The sequence below is a fragment of the Lissotriton vulgaris genome, chromosome 2_1 (genome assembly GCF_964263255.1).
Source record: "Lissotriton vulgaris chromosome 2_1, aLisVul1.2, whole genome shotgun sequence".
Classification (NCBI taxonomy): Eukaryota; Metazoa; Chordata; class Amphibia; order Caudata; family Salamandridae; genus Lissotriton; species Lissotriton vulgaris.
In genome coordinates, this window is record NC_141687.1 from 1809771699 (window position 1) to 1809793872 (window position 22174).

At 45.5% G+C, this 22174-nt stretch overlaps 1 protein-coding gene across 2 annotated transcripts in view; it reads right to left on the minus strand.

The window, feature by feature from the left end:
• The window catches only part of CFAP161 (cilia and flagella associated protein 161), a 122009-nt gene that overhangs the window by 45858 nt on the left and 53977 nt on the right, over positions 1-22174 (minus strand). For both annotated transcript variants that reach the window (XM_086958950.1, XM_086958949.1), the window contains one exon: positions 21873-22129. In XM_086958950.1, the coding sequence (XP_086815076.1) occupies positions 21873-22129 (257 nt within the window). The remainder of the gene's footprint in view (positions 1-21872; positions 22130-22174) is intronic.

Genomic DNA, 22174 nt, shown 5'->3' on the forward strand with positions numbered 1-22174 from the left:
TCCGGGGGTTTACTCGAGCCTCTAGCTTTCCCGCAAGTTTTCCCTAGGTTCTCTCACCCTCCTCTCCACGCCCCATCCTTTTTCCCTCCCTCACTTCTCTTCTCTCCCCCTGGACCTTTTTGAGGATTAACATGCCTCCACGTAGCCACCCCCTTGCTACACCGGATTCACCCATAACTAAACATGGCCCGAATTATTGGATCATCCTATACCCCCCTAACCTCTCAAAAAATGCTAAGAAGAATTTTAAACATAAATTATTAGTTTGTCACTAAGAAACCCTATTCGCGGATAACTACCTCAGTCTCACCTCCTCGATAAAAACCAACTACATCTTCTACTCCAAACGTTCCTCCAAATGGAAAAGTATCTTCCTTAACCACCTACCCATCTCAAAATAATTCAAAATCCCATACGGTCTAAAACGTTCTACCTCTACCTCCCCCTCCCCGGTTTTTCAAGGCGAAATTGACATCTCTATTTTCAAATCTGGCAACATCCTCATCCAAGCCGCCTAACAACACCTCAGCATCTTTGAAAACCATTACAGCACCTTATCTTACCTTCTATCGAAATCTCCCTCCAACCTCCCTCACACAGGTTGACCTCCCTCCCTTTCTCTCTCCTACTCCCACCCCTCCTCTCTCTGACACTTCAATTGCCTTGGATGTCTCCAAAGAACTCACACGCACCACTTCCCTCCCACGTCAATTACCGCCCCTCCCTCTAAGTCGCTTACAGCCCCCCTGCCACTCAAACTTTACCTCCTCCTCTTGATTTGTTACCTCCTTATTCTAATTTCCCCCTTTTACCTTCTCTTTCCTCCCACCGCCCTAAAGTCGATCTCCCTTCGGCCCAATTACTGACTCCAATTGCTCCCTCTTATAATGATCCCCCCCCTAACCAGGACGTCTGCCCTACTCACTCTCCTCAGGCACCCTTTCCTCCCTATGACTCTCAAAGGGTGCCAGTGTATCTCTTTTCTCCCCTCTCTCCCTTCGTACTCCTTCCAGAACACCCCTCTACACAACCCTCCTGGGCTCCCACCCCGCCCCCATCACAGACCTCCCATCTAGACTATCTCGGAACACTCTACTCTCCCGTCCGACCTCCCTGACTTCGTCCCTATCTCTCTTTTAACTCAGACATTCTTTAACATCGAACTCCATCTCGGTAACCTTTTGTTTGAACTCACATCCCTCAGGAATGACATCAACTCCCTCTCCGCACTCAACAGCTCCAACCACTCTATTCCCCTGGGCTCTTCCCAAACCAACACCACATTCCTTCAACAACGGAGATCTAGCCCCCTCGGTAATGGTTCAGATAGTACATCACATACCGCTGGCCAGCTCCCCTATCCTGATCTCAGTGTTCTCAGCCACTCTTTCCCACAGAACTCTGATTACTCACCCCCCTGACCCGCAAGCATATATCCCCGTGATCCTTGGAACAAACAGAATGCCAACCCCCCCCCAGCTTACCCTAGGCTGCCACCGCAACTTACCACTATCCTTTCTATCCCCCCTCCCAAATCCAATCCTAACCCCTTTTCCTGCATGCTGGTTAATTGTCGCTCTGCGGCTCGTCATGCGATTGAAATTTCAGAAACCATCCTTAGTGAAACCATCGTCATCGCCTTTCTAACTGAAACTTGGCTTATTGATCACTCTTCTTCCATTCATGACCTTCTCTCTCCCCTTGGCAACTCCATCCTCAGAAAAGATAGACCGGACAGAAATGGAGGTAGTCTTGCCATAATTTATAAAAACGAACTCCAACTCTCACTTGTGCAGAGCTCCGAACATTCTAGTTTCGAATACCTCGGAGCTGAACTCTGAGTGCATGGTTCCCCGCCAATTCAACTTCATAATATCTACCACGCCCCTAGTGACTCACTTCCCTTTGTAGAAGAATTATCCGACCTTCTTTCTCAATCTTCGCTTTCCAATTCTAAAAACCTCTTCCTCTGGGACTTTAGCCTCCATTGGAACAAAAAGGACGATCCTTTGGTTAACCTCCTTACAGATCTACTTGATAATAATGACCTGAAACAACTCTGCCATTTGCCAGCTCACACAAAAGGAGCAACTCTGGGCGCTATCATTTCAAGCGCTTATTTGGCCTCCCTTTCCTCCATCGTATTCATCGAATGGTCTGACCATCACCTTATCCTTTTCACGATCTCTAAAAAAAATGCTACCCACTCCCCCCAAACTCATCAAACAGAAGAAATTGACTAGAAATGTCCATCTTATTCCCCCGGGCGAACTGGAATCTAAAGTCACAGCACAACTTCAACTTCCTCCTCTTTCCCTTAATGCTAATGACCTCACCAAGCACTTTAATTAATCCATCACGGTTGTCCTCGACCAAATTGCTCCTGCTGGACCCAGGGAGCTATTCAGTATCATTAAAAACCAAGCCACCTCCACCCCCCCCCCCCCCAAGGGTACTGCCACTATTGAGAGATGTGAAGAGATTGCTAACTACTTCTCTGAAAAAATCTCCAAAATCGATCACTCGTTTGTCGTATCTCTGCTTCCACACTGCTCTCTACCCCCACTAGATTTTTCCTCCAAATCTCCGGCCCTCTTAACTCCTCCTCACGACCCCTCATCTCCGCCTCTAGTAATTTCTTTTCCTGTATCCAACCCTGTAAACTTGAGAAAAAAACAATGCTGCCAGGCATCGCTTCCATCCAGTGACTGAGCTCGAAGTCCGTAACGTCACTGCTAGACTTAAACTATCCTCTCACTCCAGAGACGCTCTCCCTGACAACCTCGTCCAATATTTAAAACACATCATTGCCCTTTGTTGGACCTCTATCATCAACTCCTCTTTTGACATGGGATGTGTCCCTGCCTCCCTCCAACTTAGACAAATTTCTCCCATCCTCAAAAATCCTGCTGCCGACCCTAATGACCGTAATAATCTTCGACCTATCTCTAACCTTCCTCTTCTCTCTAAAGCCCTTGAAAAATGTGCCCTGCGCCAATTAGACACACACATCGACACATTCAATTTGTTGGACTCTTTGTAATCAGGTTTCAGAAAGGGCTGTAGCACAGAAACGGCCATGCTCAACATAATTGATGGCATCCATCACACCCTCGACAAGGGTGAGTCCTCCCTTCTAATTCTCCTTGATCTCTCTTCTGCTTTCGATAGCGTGAACCACTCTACTTTACTTAACATTCTCAAAGATCGTTTTGGCTTCAACGGCTCAGTTCTCAAATGGTTCTCCTCCTTTTTCCAGCACAGAGCCCAGCAAATTAAAATTCAAGGCTGCCTTTCCAAACCAGTGCCGGTCTCGCTGGGTGTCCCCCAGAGCTCTATTCTGTCTCCCTCTCATTTCAACCTCTTCATGGAACCCCTCACCCTTATTCTTAAGCATGCGGGAATCAAGTACCACCTCTACGCAGATGACACCCAACTTTATCATAAGATTCAATCCTGCCCTGACGTGCTACACCTCAATGACACCTTGACAATCCTGGTTCCACTTCAACCACCTCAAGTTCAACACAATAAAAACTGAAATCATTATTTTCTCCCCTAAAAACAGCCCGCTCCCCATTCAATCCTGGATCTCGGACCTTACCGCTCTCAACTGCTCCCTCACCTTAGCCACTTCAGTTAAATCCCTCGGAATTAACATTGACCAGAACCTTTCTCTAATCTCCCACATAAAAAACTCGGCCAAAAGTGCTCTCTTCACTCTCTATCACCTCAAGAAACTAAAACCATTCATTCCTGCTGATGACTTTAGAACAGCTGTCCGATCTCTGGTCCTGTCTAAAATCGACTACGGTAACTCCATTCTATCTGGAACACCTAAAGTCCACTTAGCCCCAATCAAATCTGTTCTTAACCTAGCAGCTAGGCTCATCTCTGACCTCAAACGGTTTAATCACATCTCCCCTACCCTTAAAGCCCTCAATTGGCTTTCCTTTTGAAGGCAGATCTACGTATAAGACCGCCTGCATTACGCACAAAGCCCTGCATCAACACACCCCACTGTACCTCGCAAATAAACGCAATATAGCTGGCTGCTCTCGTACATTGAGGAGCTCAAAAACACTTGTGCTCGTCTCTCCCCTGTTAAACAAGAAATCCACTCAATCACGCTCCTTCTCTGGAAATGCGCCTACCATCTGGAATGCACTCCCTAAAGAACTCCGGTGTAACCCCTCCTACTTCAGCTCCAAAAAAAGACCTCAAACTACACCATCTCAGCAAATTTTGGGGCCCTTAAGCCCATCTCTGGGTTCTTATCCCTACCCAGCTTTCTACTCTTCATGATCCCCCCGTCTGTTTCCCCGTTGCCCTTTCTCAACCTCCTTTTTTTCACTTCCTTCTTTTCTTCTCCCTCTTTCTCTCTATTCCCTCTCATAGGCCCTTCCTGACTCACTTGATTTTTTCCCTAACCCTCATCACAGCCTCTCACCATTCTTACATCCTGCCCTCCTCTTCTCTTTACCCCCTTTATCTACCACAATCCTCTCTACTCTTGATTTGCTGTTAAATTTCGCACTTTGTTATCCAGATTGAAAAAAACTGCACTGTCATGGATTCTTTTATTGTACTTGTTTCCTACCTCATTGTACTTTTTTGATATCTTATTTTATGTTTATCTTTATATGTACTCATGTGACCATTGTGAAGCTCTCTGATACCCTTGGGTCCAGCCAGCGCTATATAAAACCTTTAAAATAAAAAATAAATAAAATAAGAACAATGTTGTTTTATGGGCACCAATTTTAACAAGAGTTTTTAACATGGCTGCAGAGACAATAATTTCCCCTACATGGGGTGCGTCTATTATAGTTCCTGATCCATAAAGAACAGCTTCACTGCCGAGCTGTCCCTGAAACCATCCCGGACTGTGAGAGCCTTGCCTTTAACATTGAACTCTCACCTAACAGATGCTTCTCAGGCACTCTTATCTACCGCCCCCCCCTGGCCCTCCGAAGCAGTTCCACGATAGTCTACCCTTAAGTGTGGCCGAACGAGTCAGCACTACATCCAATTTTACCTTGCTAGGCGATTTTAATCTTCACTTCGATTCTTCTTTAGACCACACAGCCTCGACCTTAGCAGACGATCTAGCAGCACTGCAACTTACCCAACGTGTTACTACCCCCACCCACGTGAAGGGCCATTTGCTGGACCCTGTTTTCAGCAACTGCTCTGACCTTCTAACCAGTCCACCTATTCCTCTGCCTTGGACGGACCACTTCCTGGTTCCCATCAGTTGGACAGCGCTTAAGACCTCACCGTCTGTACCTACCACGAAATTCATGCGAGCCTGGTCCGGCCTAGCAGTTGATAACTGGTCTATCAAACTCGCTAGTAATCAACCCCTTATCAACGATGATCCTGGCCTAGCCAACCAGGCATACGATAACTGGATTACTCAAACCCTAGATGACACACTTCCAAAAAAGAGAAATTACGCTCAAGCGCTCCCACAAAACTGCACAGTGGTACACGGAGGCTCTCAGGGACAAGAAACGCCTATGCAGGATATCGGAAAGACGATGGCGTTCAGATTACTCTGCAGATAATAAAACCCGCTACCGAGAATCCATCAGCGAATATAAAGCTCAAGTAAAAGCGGCCCAGGCTACATATTTTTCTGAGAGAATTCTGCTTGCAAAGTCAAAACCTAAGGAAATTTTTCAAATCGTTAAAAAATTAATGAAACCCTCCCCCAGCCTGCAGGCAGAAAAATCCACCACCCACTGTAATAATGTTGCTGAGTTCTTTCACCAGAAAGTAAACACTATCTACTCAGCCTTCCCCCCCAAAAACATCACCCCCATAGCCCTACCCATTGATCCCACAGCTCCCCCCTCTTGTCAACATCAATCCACTTTGACTCACTTTCCTCCTCTGGATCTCGCTACCCTTGAATCCTTAGCGCGGAAAGTAAAAACCGGATCCCCTGACAACCCAGCCCCGCCAGATATAATAATGGCAGCCTCTCAGATCACTCTGCCCACAATCAGGGAGGTTTTAAATGCATCCATCTCTTCTGGCACTGTTCCGACTGTACATGAGGCCACTGGCTGAGGTAGTCCGTCCATTTGGGGTTAAGATCATCTCTTATGCGGACGACACGCAGCTGGTGGTCTCACTGGCGCAGGAAGCCAACCTGCCTGCACCAGGCGGGCTTGGAGAATGCCTAGAAGAGGTGATGATCTGGATGTCCTTATCGTCACTCAAATTGAATGGGGACAAAATGGAGCTGATGCTCTTAGGCCCCCAGATCTCAGCCTTCCCGCCTCTCTGTGGCCGCCCTGTCTGGGTCCCCCTCCAACTCCTAAAATCAACATTAAGAGTCTTGGAGTCTGGTTGGACAGATCCCTGTCTTTTAACGTGCAGGCCACAAAACTTTCAGCCACCTGTTTTGGCATCATGAGGATGTTAAAGAAAATCCTCCCCCTCCTCCTCATGGTAGCCAAACAGGTGGCCATACAGGGGTTAATACAGTCACGCCTTGACTTCAACAATGTGCTCTACCTCAGCGCCCCAGAATATACTCTGCGTAGGCTCCAGGCAGTGCAGAATTGCGCAGCACGCATATTGCTCGATCTCCCCCGCAGACAATCAGTGAGGGCCGGGCTGGTAAGCCTTCACTGGCTACCGGTGCGCCAGAGAGTTCTGTTCAAGGCAATGTGTATAGCACACCAGGCCTTCTGGAACACTGGTCCTAGGATTACCCGTGACCTAATCACCCACTACACTCCTAGCAGAAGCCTCCGCTCCAGTCAGACCTTCCTAGAAATGGCCCCTATAATAAAAAGGTCCAGATCTGGAGGCAGGACGTTTTCCCATAATGCAGCTAGGTCCTGGAACTCCCTCCCACTGCATCTCAGGGCCAACCCCAATCTTTCTGCGTTTCGCAAACAGCTGAAAACCTTCCTATTTAACCTGCCCAAATAACTTTAACCTAGCCTCCCTTATAGTCTCTCTCGCGGGTTTCTGGTTCTCTCTTAGCGCTTGGACGCCTCCGGGCAACAATTTGCGCTGTATAAATTCACATCCTATTCCTATTCCTGTTCCTATTCCTATCCACAACAAGGGCAACAAATCAGATCCTAAAAATTACAGGCCTATCTCATTGCTAGATTCATCTGTGAAAGTGATGAGCAAAGTCCTGCTTAAAAGACAAGAGGAATTTTATTTTATTTATTTTATTTATAAAGTTTTGTATAGCGTGAACGTGACCCAAGGGTATCAGAGCGCTTCACAGTTACACACTGCTCAATATTTTCACCAGCCCAGTTTGGTTTTAGGAAAGGCCTGGGGACCATCAAGCAGTGTGTGAATCTCGATTTGCTTATAGGCAAGTACAAACGTGCCAAAGGTGGAAGATTATATCTTTGATTCGCTGACTTAAGCCGCGCTTTTGATCTAGTAGATGATTCCATTCTTTGGACCACTTTGCTGGATATGGGAGCACCCAGGCCAAATATCTGTTTCCTGGCCAGACTGTATGAGAACTTGGCGAGCAAAGTACATTACGGACCTTGCGTGGAATGTACCAATAATTTTGCAGCCAAGCGCGGCATTCGGCAAGGCTGTGTATTAGCCTCTCTTTTATTATCCTTATTTATTAATGGGCTTGATCTGATCTTACAAACAGTCTACGCCGAAGTTCCCCAAGTGGCTGGGCACCCCACCCCGGTACTATTGTACGCAGATGATACAGTCCTGCTGGCTAGGACCTCTGTTGGGTTGCAACGTTTAATGGAGGCTTTGGGGACTTTATAGCCGGCCAGAAATTGGTTACTAATAAAAGTAAAACCTGTACAATGGTATGCAGGCTTAGGGTTAAAAAACGTAGAACCTTTTTTATGGACAAGTCACCTGTGACTTCTGTGGATTCATTCTGCTACCTGGGCATTACTTTCTCTTGTAATGGTTCATGGACTTATAAAATTACCAATGCCAGGAGCAAATTGGACAGAAGTACCCATGGTATTTTTAGATTTTCAGCCGACCTGGGTTTTAGGCCGGTCAAGGAGATGTCTGCTATTTATAGGGCAAGGGTTTTATTTACTGCAACATATGGTGTTGGTGTGTGGGGCCACTACGGTAGAAAAGCATTGCAGACCAAGGAAAATGGTTTTCTCTAATGTCTTCTTAGTCTGCCATTTCGGCTTCATCTGAGATTACTCACAGAGAAGAAGGGCTCCAGTACCTCACAGATATAGTGGCATTGCGCCCCATATTGCTATGGAACACTATATGGACCAAGGAAGAAACTAGTTTTACAAAAGCAATTATACAAGACTGCTTTTCCTTGGACAATGCCATGACGATCCCCTGCTAAATTATACGAATTCTGGGTATAGTAAATTGTTTAATATGTCAGTCCGGACTACTCCCTTACAAGTTGTATTACTTTGTAAGCTGTCTATCAAAGAAACGTTTGTGAATAATAGGAGGGAAATCTGGCTTGCTAGTGAAAGCACGAAACCCACTGTCATGTTTTATTTAACACTTACCTTAGCAGCCGGCTGTCAGGATTATCTAATTTATATTCCCAACCTTATGCATCGTTTTGTCCTAGTTAGATTCAGATTGGGAATTGTCCATCACTTAGTTGCCTTTCCCACAGTGAAAACCTGTCCTTTGATCGGGTTCCCTTGCCCATGCGACGAACGAAGTAAACAGAGCACTGTACACTTTATGCTGTTTTGTGACTTTTATTCTGGTTTTAGAAGTTATTACTTAAAACCACTTTTGCCTGCACACAGCAATGGATCGCATCTTGCTGGAGTAAAATACTTGTCTGAACTTAATGATGCCAGGGCTTGTCTCAACGTGGCGCTTTTTATTATAAACGCACTTAACATACATAAAAGTATAATTGTCCCAATATAGCGCCGAGCCCATGATGATTTGATGAAACTGATTTGCTTTTTTAAATTGACATTTTAAGTGTTTTTATGATGTAACTAACTTTGACCCCGTGTTGTCTAACAAGTGCCATTTGACACGTTTTTCCCCTGATATTAATCATTTGTAATATATTTGTTTTTATGCATAATTTTGTGGTTGTTTCATACACACCTAATAAAGTTTATTGAATTGAATTAGAAAATACGGGGTATCTAATATACTATTTAGTAAAATGGTTGTTTTTGCTACATGCGATCATGCCCACTGCCTGCTCTTACATGCAAATATATAAGAAAATGAAATGGGTGTTTAGTGCAGCACTAAAGGGTACAAGGCCCTTTTTATTTCTCATATAGATTGGCAGGACGTTTAAGAGTCTAAAAGCCAAACACTCCTTGTGCATCCGAGCGGCTAGCTAACTGTTATTGTTTGATCTCAAAGCATGCTCTGAGCAGATGTCTGCAGCTTATCCCTGAGATATCAAGGCCCTTCTCTGAGCAGTCATTCTTGATTAATTAATAGACCTTTGAAGTATATATAGTCTTCCACTTTTATCAAAAGGATGCATCGTTGGGTGTAGGTTCATATTGATGCACTGCTCCAGCACTCTGGCATTCAAGTGATGCGGGAATCTTTTAAAAATGCAATACTTTAGATGAAAGGCAATCTGTAATGCTTATAATCATAAATACAGTTTAATTAACTAATAATAGCCTCAATAACTTTTTTTTTAATGGAGACCAAACTTTCTCTTGCACCTTTCTGGGATACCGGTCAGTAATTGATTCTTACACGTCCACGTCTCTTGACTTGCCCTACTAGATTTACCATGATTTATGAACACTCTGATGAGGTATAGTTTAGAGGTGGGTAAAACTACAATTTGTTTTTACAATGTAATATACGTAGACCTCAAAATAATTATGTATTTTCTACTCATTATTTTCTACTCATTATATGAAGGCAGGTGTCTGCTGCAAAAATGTATGCCCTTGCATTAAAAATGCAGAAGATATTCTAGCTCTGTGTATTGTACATACAGTTTCTAAAATTACCCAATGGAAACTGCTAGGGTAGCAATATACAGCAAGGGCGCATACACAGTTTCTCAGTTCCCACAAGATACTTGCTGCATAAACCAAGTCGCCAGTGAGCAAAAATGATGTGATCAGTGTAAGCAAATGAAAAAAAGAAAAAATATGAAGTATAGATAACCCAATATTAGGATATTCAGAGACTTAACCCCTTGGGTGCGGCAGCGATACTGCGCCTGTGCGGCAGAATCGTTCATGACGGCCCCCAGCCGTCATAGGCACACGGGCACCGTAATGCATGACGGCTGGGGGCCGTCATCAGCACCGAAGGGGTTAAACAACTCTAGTCTTCATCCCCATGAACCTGGGGCTCATAACCAATGTTGGGTGGAATGCAAATTATAGGGTGAAAAAGTTTCTCGTTGGCCATATCCATGTTATGCAAGTAAGGGTTAACCCCCTCACACCCTCCCCACAATGTACACACACTTCATTTCTCTACCCTCAAGTCACTGTCATGTTCTGTAAGGTATACCATCCAGCTTTATATGTCTAGAAATATTGCAATCTGCATTATTTGAGCTAACCTAGTCCTTGTAACTATTTATTTATGTATTTATTTAAAAGGTTTTATATAGCGCTTGCTTGACCCAGGGGTATCAGAGCGCTTTACAGGAATATGAGGAGGTACAATAATCGATACATTTGGTCAAAAACATTGCAATAAGAGCCAAAATAGGGAAGGCAGATAAATATGAAAGTTATTTGCAATGGACAAATAATGATCAGCTCACGTAGGTAGCAAGTAGTTAGGGTCGGGCGGGTGCGAGGAGGTGGGCAGGGTGAAGATAAAGTAGGGGGATAAGGAGAGTGGGAGATTTAGGGGGTGGGAGATCAGGGGAGTGGGGGGATGGGAGGTCAGAGGGAGGTCGTTGGTAGATTAGATGTTATAGATAAAAGTGGGGGCATGGAGGGGTTGCTAGGAGAGGGGGAGGGAGTAGCATGAGGGTGGGGAGTTAGGGGGGAGAGTGAGGAGGCGAGAGAGTCAGATGTCAAGGGGGGCCTGAAGGGGCGCAGGGTTGGATACTGTGTCAGAGGAGAGAATTATTGACCCCAGTATTTGTTGAGGAGAAACAATTTGAGGTCTTTTTTGAAGTTGATGTAGGAAAGGTTGCAGCAGAATTCTTTAGGCAGGGAGTTCCATATGAATGGATAGTTACCCGAGAAGGAGCGAGCTTGTGTGCATTTCTTTTTTAGTAGAGGGAGGATGAGAATGAGGGGGTTGGTGCTCCTTGTTTGGCGAGTGCAGCCCGCTTTGTGAAGCTTGTTTGAGAGGTAGCGTGGGGTGTTTTGGTGAAGGGCTTTGTGTGTGATACATGCAATCTTATAGGTGGATCTGCCTTCGATGGTAAGCCATTTGAGGGATTTAAGTGCAAGGGAAATGTGGTTGAAACTTTTATAGTCAGAGATAAGTCTAGCAGCTAGGTTGAGCACAGCTTTGAGTGGTGCAAGATGGGCTTTGGGGTTTCCAGCGAGGATGGTGTTACCATAGTTTATCCTCGACAGGACCAGTGATTGGACAACAGTTTTGAGGTCATCTATTGGTATGAAGGTTTTGATTTTTTTCAGTTGAAGGAGAGTGGTTAGTGCTCCTTTGGCTGTGGTTTTTATGTTGGTGGAAAGGGCAAGATTGTTGTCAATGGTGATGCCTAGAGATTTAACTGAGTTGGTGGTGGTGAGAGCGCAGTCGAGGGCATTATGGTCAGACATCCAGTTTTGTATGGAGAGTGGGTTGTTTTTAGGGGAGAAGAGAATGATTTCTGTTTTTTTAGGGTTGAGTTTGAGATGGTTTTGGTGGAACCATGATTGGATATTAGTTAGGGTGTCATTGAGGTGTAGCACATCAGAGTGGGATTTGATCTTATAGTAGAGCTGCGTATCGTCAGCATAGAGTTGGTAGTTGATTCCAGCTTGTTTGAGAATGAGGATGAGGGGTTCCATGAATAGGTTGAAGAGAGCGGGGGAGAGAATGGATCCCTGTGGCACACCGATGGAGATCGGAGTGGGGTTAGAAAGGCAGTTCTCGATTTTGATTTATTGGGTTCTGTTTTGGAGAAAGGAGGTGAACCAGTTGAGGACAATACCATTGAGGCCAAAACGGTCTTTAAGAGTGTTAGTAGCGCAGTGTGGTTAATCGTATCGAAGGCGGCAGAGAGTTCGAGGAGAATGAGAAGGCAAGCTTCGCCATTGTCAAGTAAGTAATGAATACCGTCTACTATGTTGAGTATGGCCGATTCTGTGCTGCATCCTTTTCTGAAGCCGGATTGCAGTGAGTCAAAGAGGTTAAAGGTGTTTATGTGATTATCCAATTGCAACAGGGCGCATTTTTCAAGGGCTTTGGAGAGGTTATTGGGCTCGTTGGGATCTGCGTTGGGGTTTTTGGGAATGGGTTTGATTTGACCTAGTTGGAGGGAGGCGGGAACATACCCTGAGGTCAGGGATGAGTTTATAATGGTGGTCCAGAGTGGGGCGATAGTATGCTTAAGGTCTTGGACAAGTTTAGAGGGCATGGGGTCTTTGGTGTGGGAGGATGGTTTAAGCTTAAGATGATATAACTACAATAATTTTTCTAAAGGTTGTTCTAGGTCGGCCATCATACTTAGATGAAACTGTGGCAGGGAATAGAACAAGCTGGAAGCTAACCACACACTAGTAAATATTAAGTGTTATATACAAATGCAAGGCTGGTCAAAAATGGTGATGAAACAACAGTTGTTCAGAGGTGAGATATTGGAACACAAGATTTTTGCTAGGTGTTTGTTAGTGCTATAACTGAAGTGTCCCCAAGTGCTTTTTAAGAGGTCAAACTAATATCATGACACAATAGACTCACCCTCACCTTATATCTATGCACACTGCTTATTATCAGCTGTGTGATGCTGCTCTACATGCAACTCTGGACCGCCTACATTTCCTGCTAAGTTTGATTTGATTTCTGGATTTATGTAGTGCATGGCTAGCCAAAGGCTCTCCTGCGCGGACGATAAGAGCTGTGAGAGGAGGAGAAGCCCATTAGAGTTTTGGGGGGAATAGCCAGGTCTTAAGCTTTTTTTCTAAATGCCATTTAATTCTGCATCTCTCTAAGATCCTGAGGCAACTCTTGCCATCATTTTGGAATCAGGTGTTAGAAGGCCCTGCCTCCCCATCTAGATTTTTTCATTCTGGTGGTACGGAGATGGTGTCAATGAGAGAATCTGAGTGGTCTGATAGGGACATGCGCCAAGATTAGGTGTCTTATTTTTTCTGGGCATTTATTATGTACCGCCCTGTGAGCGATGCACAGGAATATGAACTTTATTCTCGCTGCTACTGGCAACCAGTGTAGTTGGTTTAGACCTTCTTGTGCTGAGGTGTGTCTGAGGTGGTTGAGCAGGAGCCTGGCTGCTGCATTCTGCACCGTCTGGAGCCTCTTTATCACATACTTGGGGGAAGCCAAGTAGAGAGAGTTCCCATAGTCCAGACGTGAGACTATCAGAGATTGCAGAACGGTCTTCCTAAACTGCTCTGGTATATTGTCCAGTATTTTTCTGAGCACTCTCAAGAGCCCAAAACAGATTCCAGATAGCTTATTGGCTTGTTGGCTCATTGAGAGAGAGCTGTCCAGCCAGATGCCTACATTTTTTACCATCGTTTTAAGCACCGGGAGATTGCCCATACAAGACGGACAGTTGTTCAGTGGCCTGGGAACGGCTTTGTTGCCTAAATTCATAAGCTAGGTTTTTTCGCCGTTCAATTTTAGGTAGTAGTTTGACATCCAGCGGGACAGTTTGTTTAGACATGGACCCAGTTGCATGTTGTCTTGATTGTGGTCTTGGGACAGAGAGGCAATCACCTGGGTGTCATCAGCATACTATACTCCTACTATGCTCAACTCCTGCATAATGGTGGCCAGCTATCTGATATATATATTAAATAGCGTGGGGCTCAGGGAGGGTCCCTGAGGTACTCCAAATGTCATAGGCAGGCTATCTGAGAGACAGTCACGATCCATCACTTGGATAGACCGGTCGTCCAGAAAGGAGCTTAGCCACTCCATCGCTTTGTCCCAGATACCTATTTCACTCAGTCTGTTTTCAAGTATGGCGTGGTTGATGGTATCAAATGCCATGCTGGGGTCGAGCAGTATTATGGCCGCTGACCCTCCCTTGTCTAGTATGGCTTTCAGTTCCTCGGTGACTACCAGGAGTGCTGCTTCTGTACTATGAAGGGAGCAGAAACCCATCTGCATAACTTGTTCTCCTCCAGATTATTGACTAAAGGCTGGTTGACGTGCCTTTCTAGGAGTTTGCCAAGGAGGGGGAGAAGCGAAACGGGCCTTGGTTACCGAGTGTGTCTGAGTTCAACAGTTTTCTTTTAGGATGGGTCTTATTATGGCATGTTTCCATGCTTGAGGGACCGACCCTGTGTCAAGTGATTTGTTAACAATCTGCACTAAGGGGGGGGGGTTCCTCGGTCACCTTGAGAATGATTTGTGGGGGCGCCAAATCTAATGGGGACCCCGATTTAATGGCCCTAAGCAGCTTAAGGTTCACTTAGTCCTCTAGTCAAGGAAAGTGAGTCAGGCTAGGGGCGGGGCAGGAATACTTTTTCCGTGGGGTTTTTCTTGAGCATGCTGGGTGGTGTTCTGAGAGAGCCCATAAATGTCTGCCACCTTTTTGTGAAAGAAAGTGGTTTTTAGGTTGCATCTTTCAATCGTGGCCGTTGGGGTTCGGTTGGTTCCTTTGGGAGTGGTCATATTTTTGAAGAGTTGAGTGCACAGGAGATTTTCTCCTCGTAGAATTGGGGCTTGTGCCATTTTTAGTTCTTTATGGTAGCATCTGATAGAGGATTTGAAGTTTATTTTTTTTCAGGTTTGAAGTCCTTTCTCCAATCTCTTTTTAATTTCTTGCACTGCTTCTTCAATGATAGCAAACGTTCATTGAACCATGGTGCTTCTCTGGTCTGGTGTTTTTGTTTAGGCTTTTTTTTAGTGGAGCACACATCTCCAGGAACTGGTTAATCCAGTTTTTCCAAGTGAACTTTGCATTATGGAAATGAATGTCCTAATCGCAAAAAGAAAGGAAAAACGATGTGCCCTGAATAGGATTACTAGACACGTTGGTGTCATTCTACACATGAAAACGAGCCGCACTCTTTCTGACTGTATCCACGGGTCACTATACCTATGGTTTTTTAAGGAATGGACTACCTGAAAAAAAATGGTGTCCCTTTCCTTTACAGGTCAGCTAAATAGCGGTTATCCAGTAGGTACATTGTATTACCTGCACTTGTAAATCTCACTTTTTTAGTAAATACATTCTGAAAAAGTAGAAAAACGTGAGTAAGGTGGGGATTTGTGTACCCCAGTCCTGAAGAAGGTGCTTTTACACCGAAACATGTTGACACATAGGAGGTGGCGCACATAGTTTGCGCTATTACCTCCATCTCAGCATTTTAATAGTACCAGCCCGGGGGCCAAATAAAGTTTTTTGTAACACCCCCCGAGCCAGGCACTTTTTAACATCACCCACTAAAGAACCCCACCACTGCACTCACATAAGGAATTCCTCACTTACACCACACATAGCCGTCATAAGTGCTCCCACACAACCGTAGGTCGCAGCACGCCACATCCCGTAGAGGGGTACGAGGACCCCAATGATGAAGCATGACACCAAGGGGCCTGTTGGTGTGTGAGGGGTATCAATAACAACCAGGGTGTTCCCAATCATCATAGGGACACTTTCCCCCCTGAATACAAAAATTACATTGGCCAAAAAACAGCAATAGCCAAAGGTAACGACCACAACACACCTCAATCCAGTAGCCATGCAGTTCATGCACGATCTTTTTGGCAGCAAGATCTCAAAATAAAAATGTCTATGAGAAATAACACATATTTTCTCTAGATTCTAGGTCATGAGGGTTAAGCTGTCTGTGATGCAAGAGTGTCTTCTGGGTTTGTTTTCTCAAAGAAGGTGAGTTTGGATGGCACCTGTATCCATTTTAAATTGTAGGAGGCATTGTTCAATTAGTAGAATTAGCAGGAGTGTATACAATTGAAGAGTAATTGGGTATGTCCTGTTTCTGTCACTTTTATCTTCCTCGACCAGGGCTTAATTTGAGCCGGGGCTTGCCGGTGCTTAGCACCGGCACTTAATTATGAGGGCCGGGTCTATGTCACAGCAGCCGCGGCATTGATTAAGTGCACCTGTGACTGTAAATTAAAGTCTCTAGTCGTGACTACTCGTGCGTTAAATAATGCATTCCGACTCCGAGTGTTAGTTACTGCGGGGCCGGCCGCCGGGCTCGTTGACACTGACAAATAGTCTTAGTGTGGGGGGGGGGGTGACGTGACGTGAGCCAGTCCACTGCACTTGTTGTTTCGATTCTCCAGGATTCTTGTCAGCATCACGTGAGTAGTAGGTAGTCTAGTCCTACCTTACTGTCTCTGACTGTTCAACTTCTTCAAAACTTGACTTCGCCTGCCAGTTGCAGGCAGCAGCGGGTCAGGCCGCCACAGGGTCGAGTCGCCATGCCAGTGCCCCAGTGTGGGTGGGAGTCTGTTCTTGTGCTGGTTGGAGGCCAGGGCAGGGCTTTGCTGCGGGGGTGGGAGCTGTGCGCGGCAGAGGCAGCCACGCATGCGCAGATGCCAATGCACACTCATTTTCGCTGGCTGCCCGCCCCACCCCAGCATACCCGCCCGCACCTCCTCACCAGCAGCAGCATGAGGGCCGGCAGCCATCCCTGAGACCAGTCCTGCTCCTGCCTGAGACGAGACCAGTGTGGTGGTGGTGACGTAGCAGGAGTTGGGAGCTCAGTCACTCTCTGGACCAGTGCTCATCAGCAGGTGAGAGCGAGGCAGGCAGGGCTTAGCCGATGCCGGGGGGCCCTGGCTGGCTGGTGGTACTGGTAGCCAGTGTAGCATTACTGGTGCTGGTGGGTGGTCACTGGTGGTCAGTGACTGAGACTGGTGGTGACACTGACGTTAACTTAGGACCGATACGATAGGCGGTGTAGTAGTAGGCCGGCCCGGCCGATCGGTGCCATAAAAAAAAAGTTGCGCAGTTGAGGCCTACCTACGGTGGGACAGACTGTAGTAGTAGGCCGGCCCGGCCGGTGCCATTAAAAAAAAAGTTGCGCAGTTGAGGCCTACGGTGGGACCGTGGGTCACGTCAGTCACTGGTTAATGTTGTTTTTGATCCCCGCCTGGTTTGATCATCAACGTCATCGTCATCAACGCGATCATGTTGTTGCCAGAATGCCAGTGCACCGCAGTGGGCAGTAGTGCCCAGGAAGTGGCTATTTATTAATGCGCAGTTGCGGCAGGGCTGGTGGATACAAGATGAATGATATGGGAATGTTTATTTATGGGTTTTGCATAAAGCTGGTTTCATCATGCTTCCACCTGCCGTTGCTGATAAAGTAAGAGGGGCATAAAATCATTTGACTGAGACACTGCGGCACTTTGGTTAAACACATGCAGCGCTGCATCGCGTATGCCAGGAGCGATTATTTTATGGTAATTAGTTGCAGCGCGCTGAGAGCCGAAGCCACCGGCGGCTGAGACAAGTACCGGGCAGGGACATAGCCCTTGTGGTTCAGTAGTCCACAGCACACCAGTCGAAGTCACTGTGCAGCTGCTGCTTCCCGGGTCGGCGTTAGCCAGGGAGTCATTTGGAAGTAAGGGAGTGCGTGTGATATCTCTCACTCTGCTTTCTTATTGGTTTTATAATGCTAGCCTATCGCCGGGCGGTGTCACCTCCCAGGGACACCTGGATATATTCTCGGTGGTGAGGGATGAGTTGCAACTGGCGCAGATATACTAATGGGAATTTCACCAATGCAGTCACTCATAGTTTACTTCCAATCATTCCTGCTGGCAATCATTATGGCCGAGAACTCGGTCTGTGTCAGTAATAGCAAAGTCAGACTCGGACTGCTAGTACCTCTTTCTTCCAGATCTCATCTTATGCGCGCCAGGGGCTGTCACTGTTTAAAGCCAATGCCTGCCCACCTTCCTCCACCCACGCACTGGTCACCAGGTCACTAGGCATCGAACGATTCCTGCTATTGTGTTGCTAACACGGTCCTCCTATCCCTGATCCAAGGCAGTGTTTCACGAATTTCACGTGCTGTGTGGTAAGTACAGAGCTGCTCATATTACCCCAAACAATTACGAGATGGAGTCAGGTGCTTGCATTTTCTTCGTGGTGGTGTACGCACCGAAATGTAAAACAAGTGTTGCTTCTTGAAAAATGAAAGTTTTCTGTGCTGATAAATGGAGTACAAGTACGAGTTAATTTTATTACATATGGTATCAAGATTACAGTCTGGGCCTGTGATTTTTTCCCCAGGTAGTAGCGTATTTTAGTATCTACATGCAAATCTGTTTTAAACGGTGGGGACCCCTGATCGTTTAATCGTTCACTTTAGCGCCAAATATATTAAGAATTGAGGTGCATTTTCAGAGTCCGTGTGACCTCCAGCCCCCATGAGTTAGTCCGCTGCAAGACTGGAGTATTAACAAAAAGTGAGTGTGCAAGAAACGTTAATAAAGTTCTTGTAAGGAGTTCTGCTGTGGACCATAACTGAAGCTGTTTACTTTATGAAATAGTGTTTTGCCCGTAAAGCTTAGATTCCTTTCAGATTAGTAAATTGAGTTAGTGTCAATAGTCTGTGCAGCTGGACTGCAAGTAGGAGTCTCCAGTTAGCGCCCTTCCATTTCTGGGCCTTTGCCGCAGTTTTAAGATCTCCTTACAGTTTACCATTGCTCGTATGGGTGTAATTTCTGATATCTATATGTTTCTCTTACCTTCATTGATAGATTTTGCTCGTGACAAAGTGTCACTCATAGTCGTTGAAATGTCACTCATATTTACTCTGAAATTAAGAAAATGTCACACATAGCATTCTGAAACCTTGGCAGCTATGCCTCTTTAGGGCACCAGGTCTTACCCTATATGGGGTTTTTGTTGGTTATGACACCACAGTACACGCAGCCATCGATCTGACCCTTCTTCTCCCACTAATTTGTTTCTTCTTTCCCCATCCCTCGCATTCTTGATCATTTCTTTTCTCCCCTTCACGCCCGTACCCTCTGCCCTTCCCAGCCCCTGTCCCCCTCCCCTCCTCTGCCTGCCGCATTTCCACTTGTCACGTCACCCTTTCCAACCTGTGTCGTATCTTCATCGTCTACAGTCACCTACTCATTTCTCTTCTGACTTCTCTGTTTCTTGTCTTTTTTTTTTACCAAGCTCCTATCTCCTTTTATTCATCCTCTGACCTCTTCCAATAATTCCATTTTTCTTTTTCACCCGACTCCCTTTCGTGTCACTTGTCTTTTCTTTCTATTCAAATTTCAACCGTTTTTTGAAGACCGACTGGCCATGCGCCTTCAGAACTGGAGACTGCCTGTCTGCTGGACCGATCAGGAGATTCGGTTTCGTTTTTGCAGGGCAGTGGAGATCAGATTCGGTTTCGTTTTTTTTCAGGGCAGGGAGGGCACGCACGCGGGCCGTGGCACGCAGCCTCATAAAAATAATCTGTTGCCTGTCCTGCACGGTTGTCTGAATATCCCAGCTACAGCATCATATAGATGGATGCTGGAAAATTAATTGGGATTTGCTCATTTAATGTAAACCCATCAGTGGTACCTGACATTTTACTTGTCGTCCACTGCCAGATTTAATGTTTCCATGCTGCAGTGACAAATAAATCTGAAATGGGCAGCTTTTCTCCTGCTCCTGTGCCAGGCATGGTAAATATATTGCTGTCGGGTATAGAATTTCTCCTAGCCAAAGTTAACACTAATTCAAGGTCTTAGAGTGCCATTAGAAGATTACTTTTTTGATACAATACAAATCCTGTAGTAACTGCAGTAAAACCACAACTCACACTGAGACCCACCTTTTATTATCATATCACAGACCCGCCATTGTCTCTTATTTTCTTCCAGGTCATTGGTAACTGCTGCTTTCTATGTCAACTTTGTACCACACATAAAGTGTATTTGTAAAGCCCACGTTCACTCGTAGGCTTCTTGCCACTGAATAACAGATGTTTATTGTTGCCCAACTCAATGGTACTCATTTTATCGACCTCAGAAGGATGAAAGGCAGAGTGGACCTATCAGGATTTGAACCTGTGACCATGAGGACGAACACAGATCCCATACAGTGGACCTATTCATCTGCTAAGCCAACAGACCACACTGCTTTTGCTACCCAAACAGCAAGCAGAAAATAACAAGCAAGTCCCTGTCCCACAGATCTGCCCGTTGGAAGTCAAAAGATGGAGGAACTTCAACTTCTCATGAACACAAGCCCTGCTGCCGGCACTCATGCATTGCAATGCTACAGCTGTTTTTCTCAGCACTGAAAAGCACTGCAGCCATTGAAGTGTGTGATTCCACAGCAGAGGGAGCTAACACTGCATCTATATTGCAGTTCAGATTCAAATGTTGGTAATTGTTTGGGTGGTCCCAGCCAGTGTAACGCGGGGTTACTGGGCTCTGCTTTTGACAGTTTGATTTTTTTCATCTCTCGTATCCTGTGGCAACATTACTATTGGATCTAGACCGAGCACTATCTCCTCCCGTTTAGCACTGGACTTTTCGGGTAGCGCGTCATTGCTGTGCAAGACTTATTCAGAGAACTAGAGCGTCTTACAAATTCAGAACTCCACCAAGCAAACACTGATGCTGAATAAATCAAAAAATAATCAGTGTTTTATTTTTTAAAAGAAAACATGCTTTAAATCATGCATGAGTAAATACAAACCTTAAAATTACAAATGAACACAAAGAAAACCAGACATTTTCAGCCCTCCTGAAGTAGAGATCTGTGCAAGAAAGTGTGTAAGTGATAAAATATGTAAAGTCCTTTCTTGTGGATGGCTCACAATGTAAAAAGCTCTTCCTATTGCATTTATCAGAGAGTTAGTTCACAATGCTGAAATTCGGATCAGCCAGATATATATTACCTCTGACTTTTAGCAGTCCCAGTTGAAAAGGTGGGTGGAGCTAATATAGTAAGTGGGTGGAGCCAGCGGATGAAGTGGGTGGAGCCAGAGAAAAGTAGGTGTGGCCTCCGACAAACATTTGCGCACCTGCACTTCATATTTTACAAATTAAGCACTGTCCTAGACCAAGTTTGGAGAATTGAGTCAGATGAAGAGGATGGGGTCATTTTCCGAAACGCAGACTGAAGAAGGCCAGAAATGCCTAGATGATGCTGGACAATGTATGGAGGTCATCTCAGTACAGCACCAACACCAAGCTGAAGCTTTACCAGAGCTGTGTTCTGTCTACACTCATGTATGGATCAGAACACAGGCAGATGATGAAAAGCAACATCACCAAACTGTCAGACTTCCACACCAGTACCCTGAGAAGAATCTTGTGCATTTTCTGTCCATAAACCTTCTCCAACCAGGAACTGCATGCAAGAGAGTATGAACACCCTCATTATGAGAACAAGATTGAGATGGGTAGGACACACCATCCTAAGAGAACAAGACTCCATCACAAGAACAGCTCTCCATTAGATCCCAGAAGGCAAGCGGAAGAGAGGCAGGTAAAAGAGCACCTGGAGGTGAACTGTGGAAACAGAAATAAAGTCCCTGACTCACAACTGGAGCACCATATACAAACTTGCCCTAGAGAGAGGGAAGTGGTGGTCCTTAATTGCTGCCCTACATGTCAGCCAGCATAATAGGCAGTAAGTACTGCCTTCACTTTATTTTTTGTTAATTGTAAAGAGCTCTGTTGTCCATGTGGCGGGTAAAAGAGCTATATAAATATATATAATAAATAAATATGCTTATTCTGTATAAATGAAGACCTATGTTTAACATAATAATGTAAATATACCATGCTAATACCTTGTGATGACATAGGTGTTTCGGACGCAAGCATTCAGATTTCTGCTGGCGGTCACTCCACATTCGGAGCCTAAGCACTGGCTCGAGTAGGCTATGTTATCGTCCGGAGTCAGCGAAATGCTTACTTCATCACACACCGGTACGAGAGTGGGGTTAGAAGCTGGATCACCTCCAAGGACTTCCAGAACATCGTCATTCACAAGCATAACAGCATCCCCAAAATGAAGAAACCCATCAGCCGGAGCAGTCAAACATGCCTACAAAAAATAAAAGTGCATTTGTGATATAAGGCAAGATGCAAA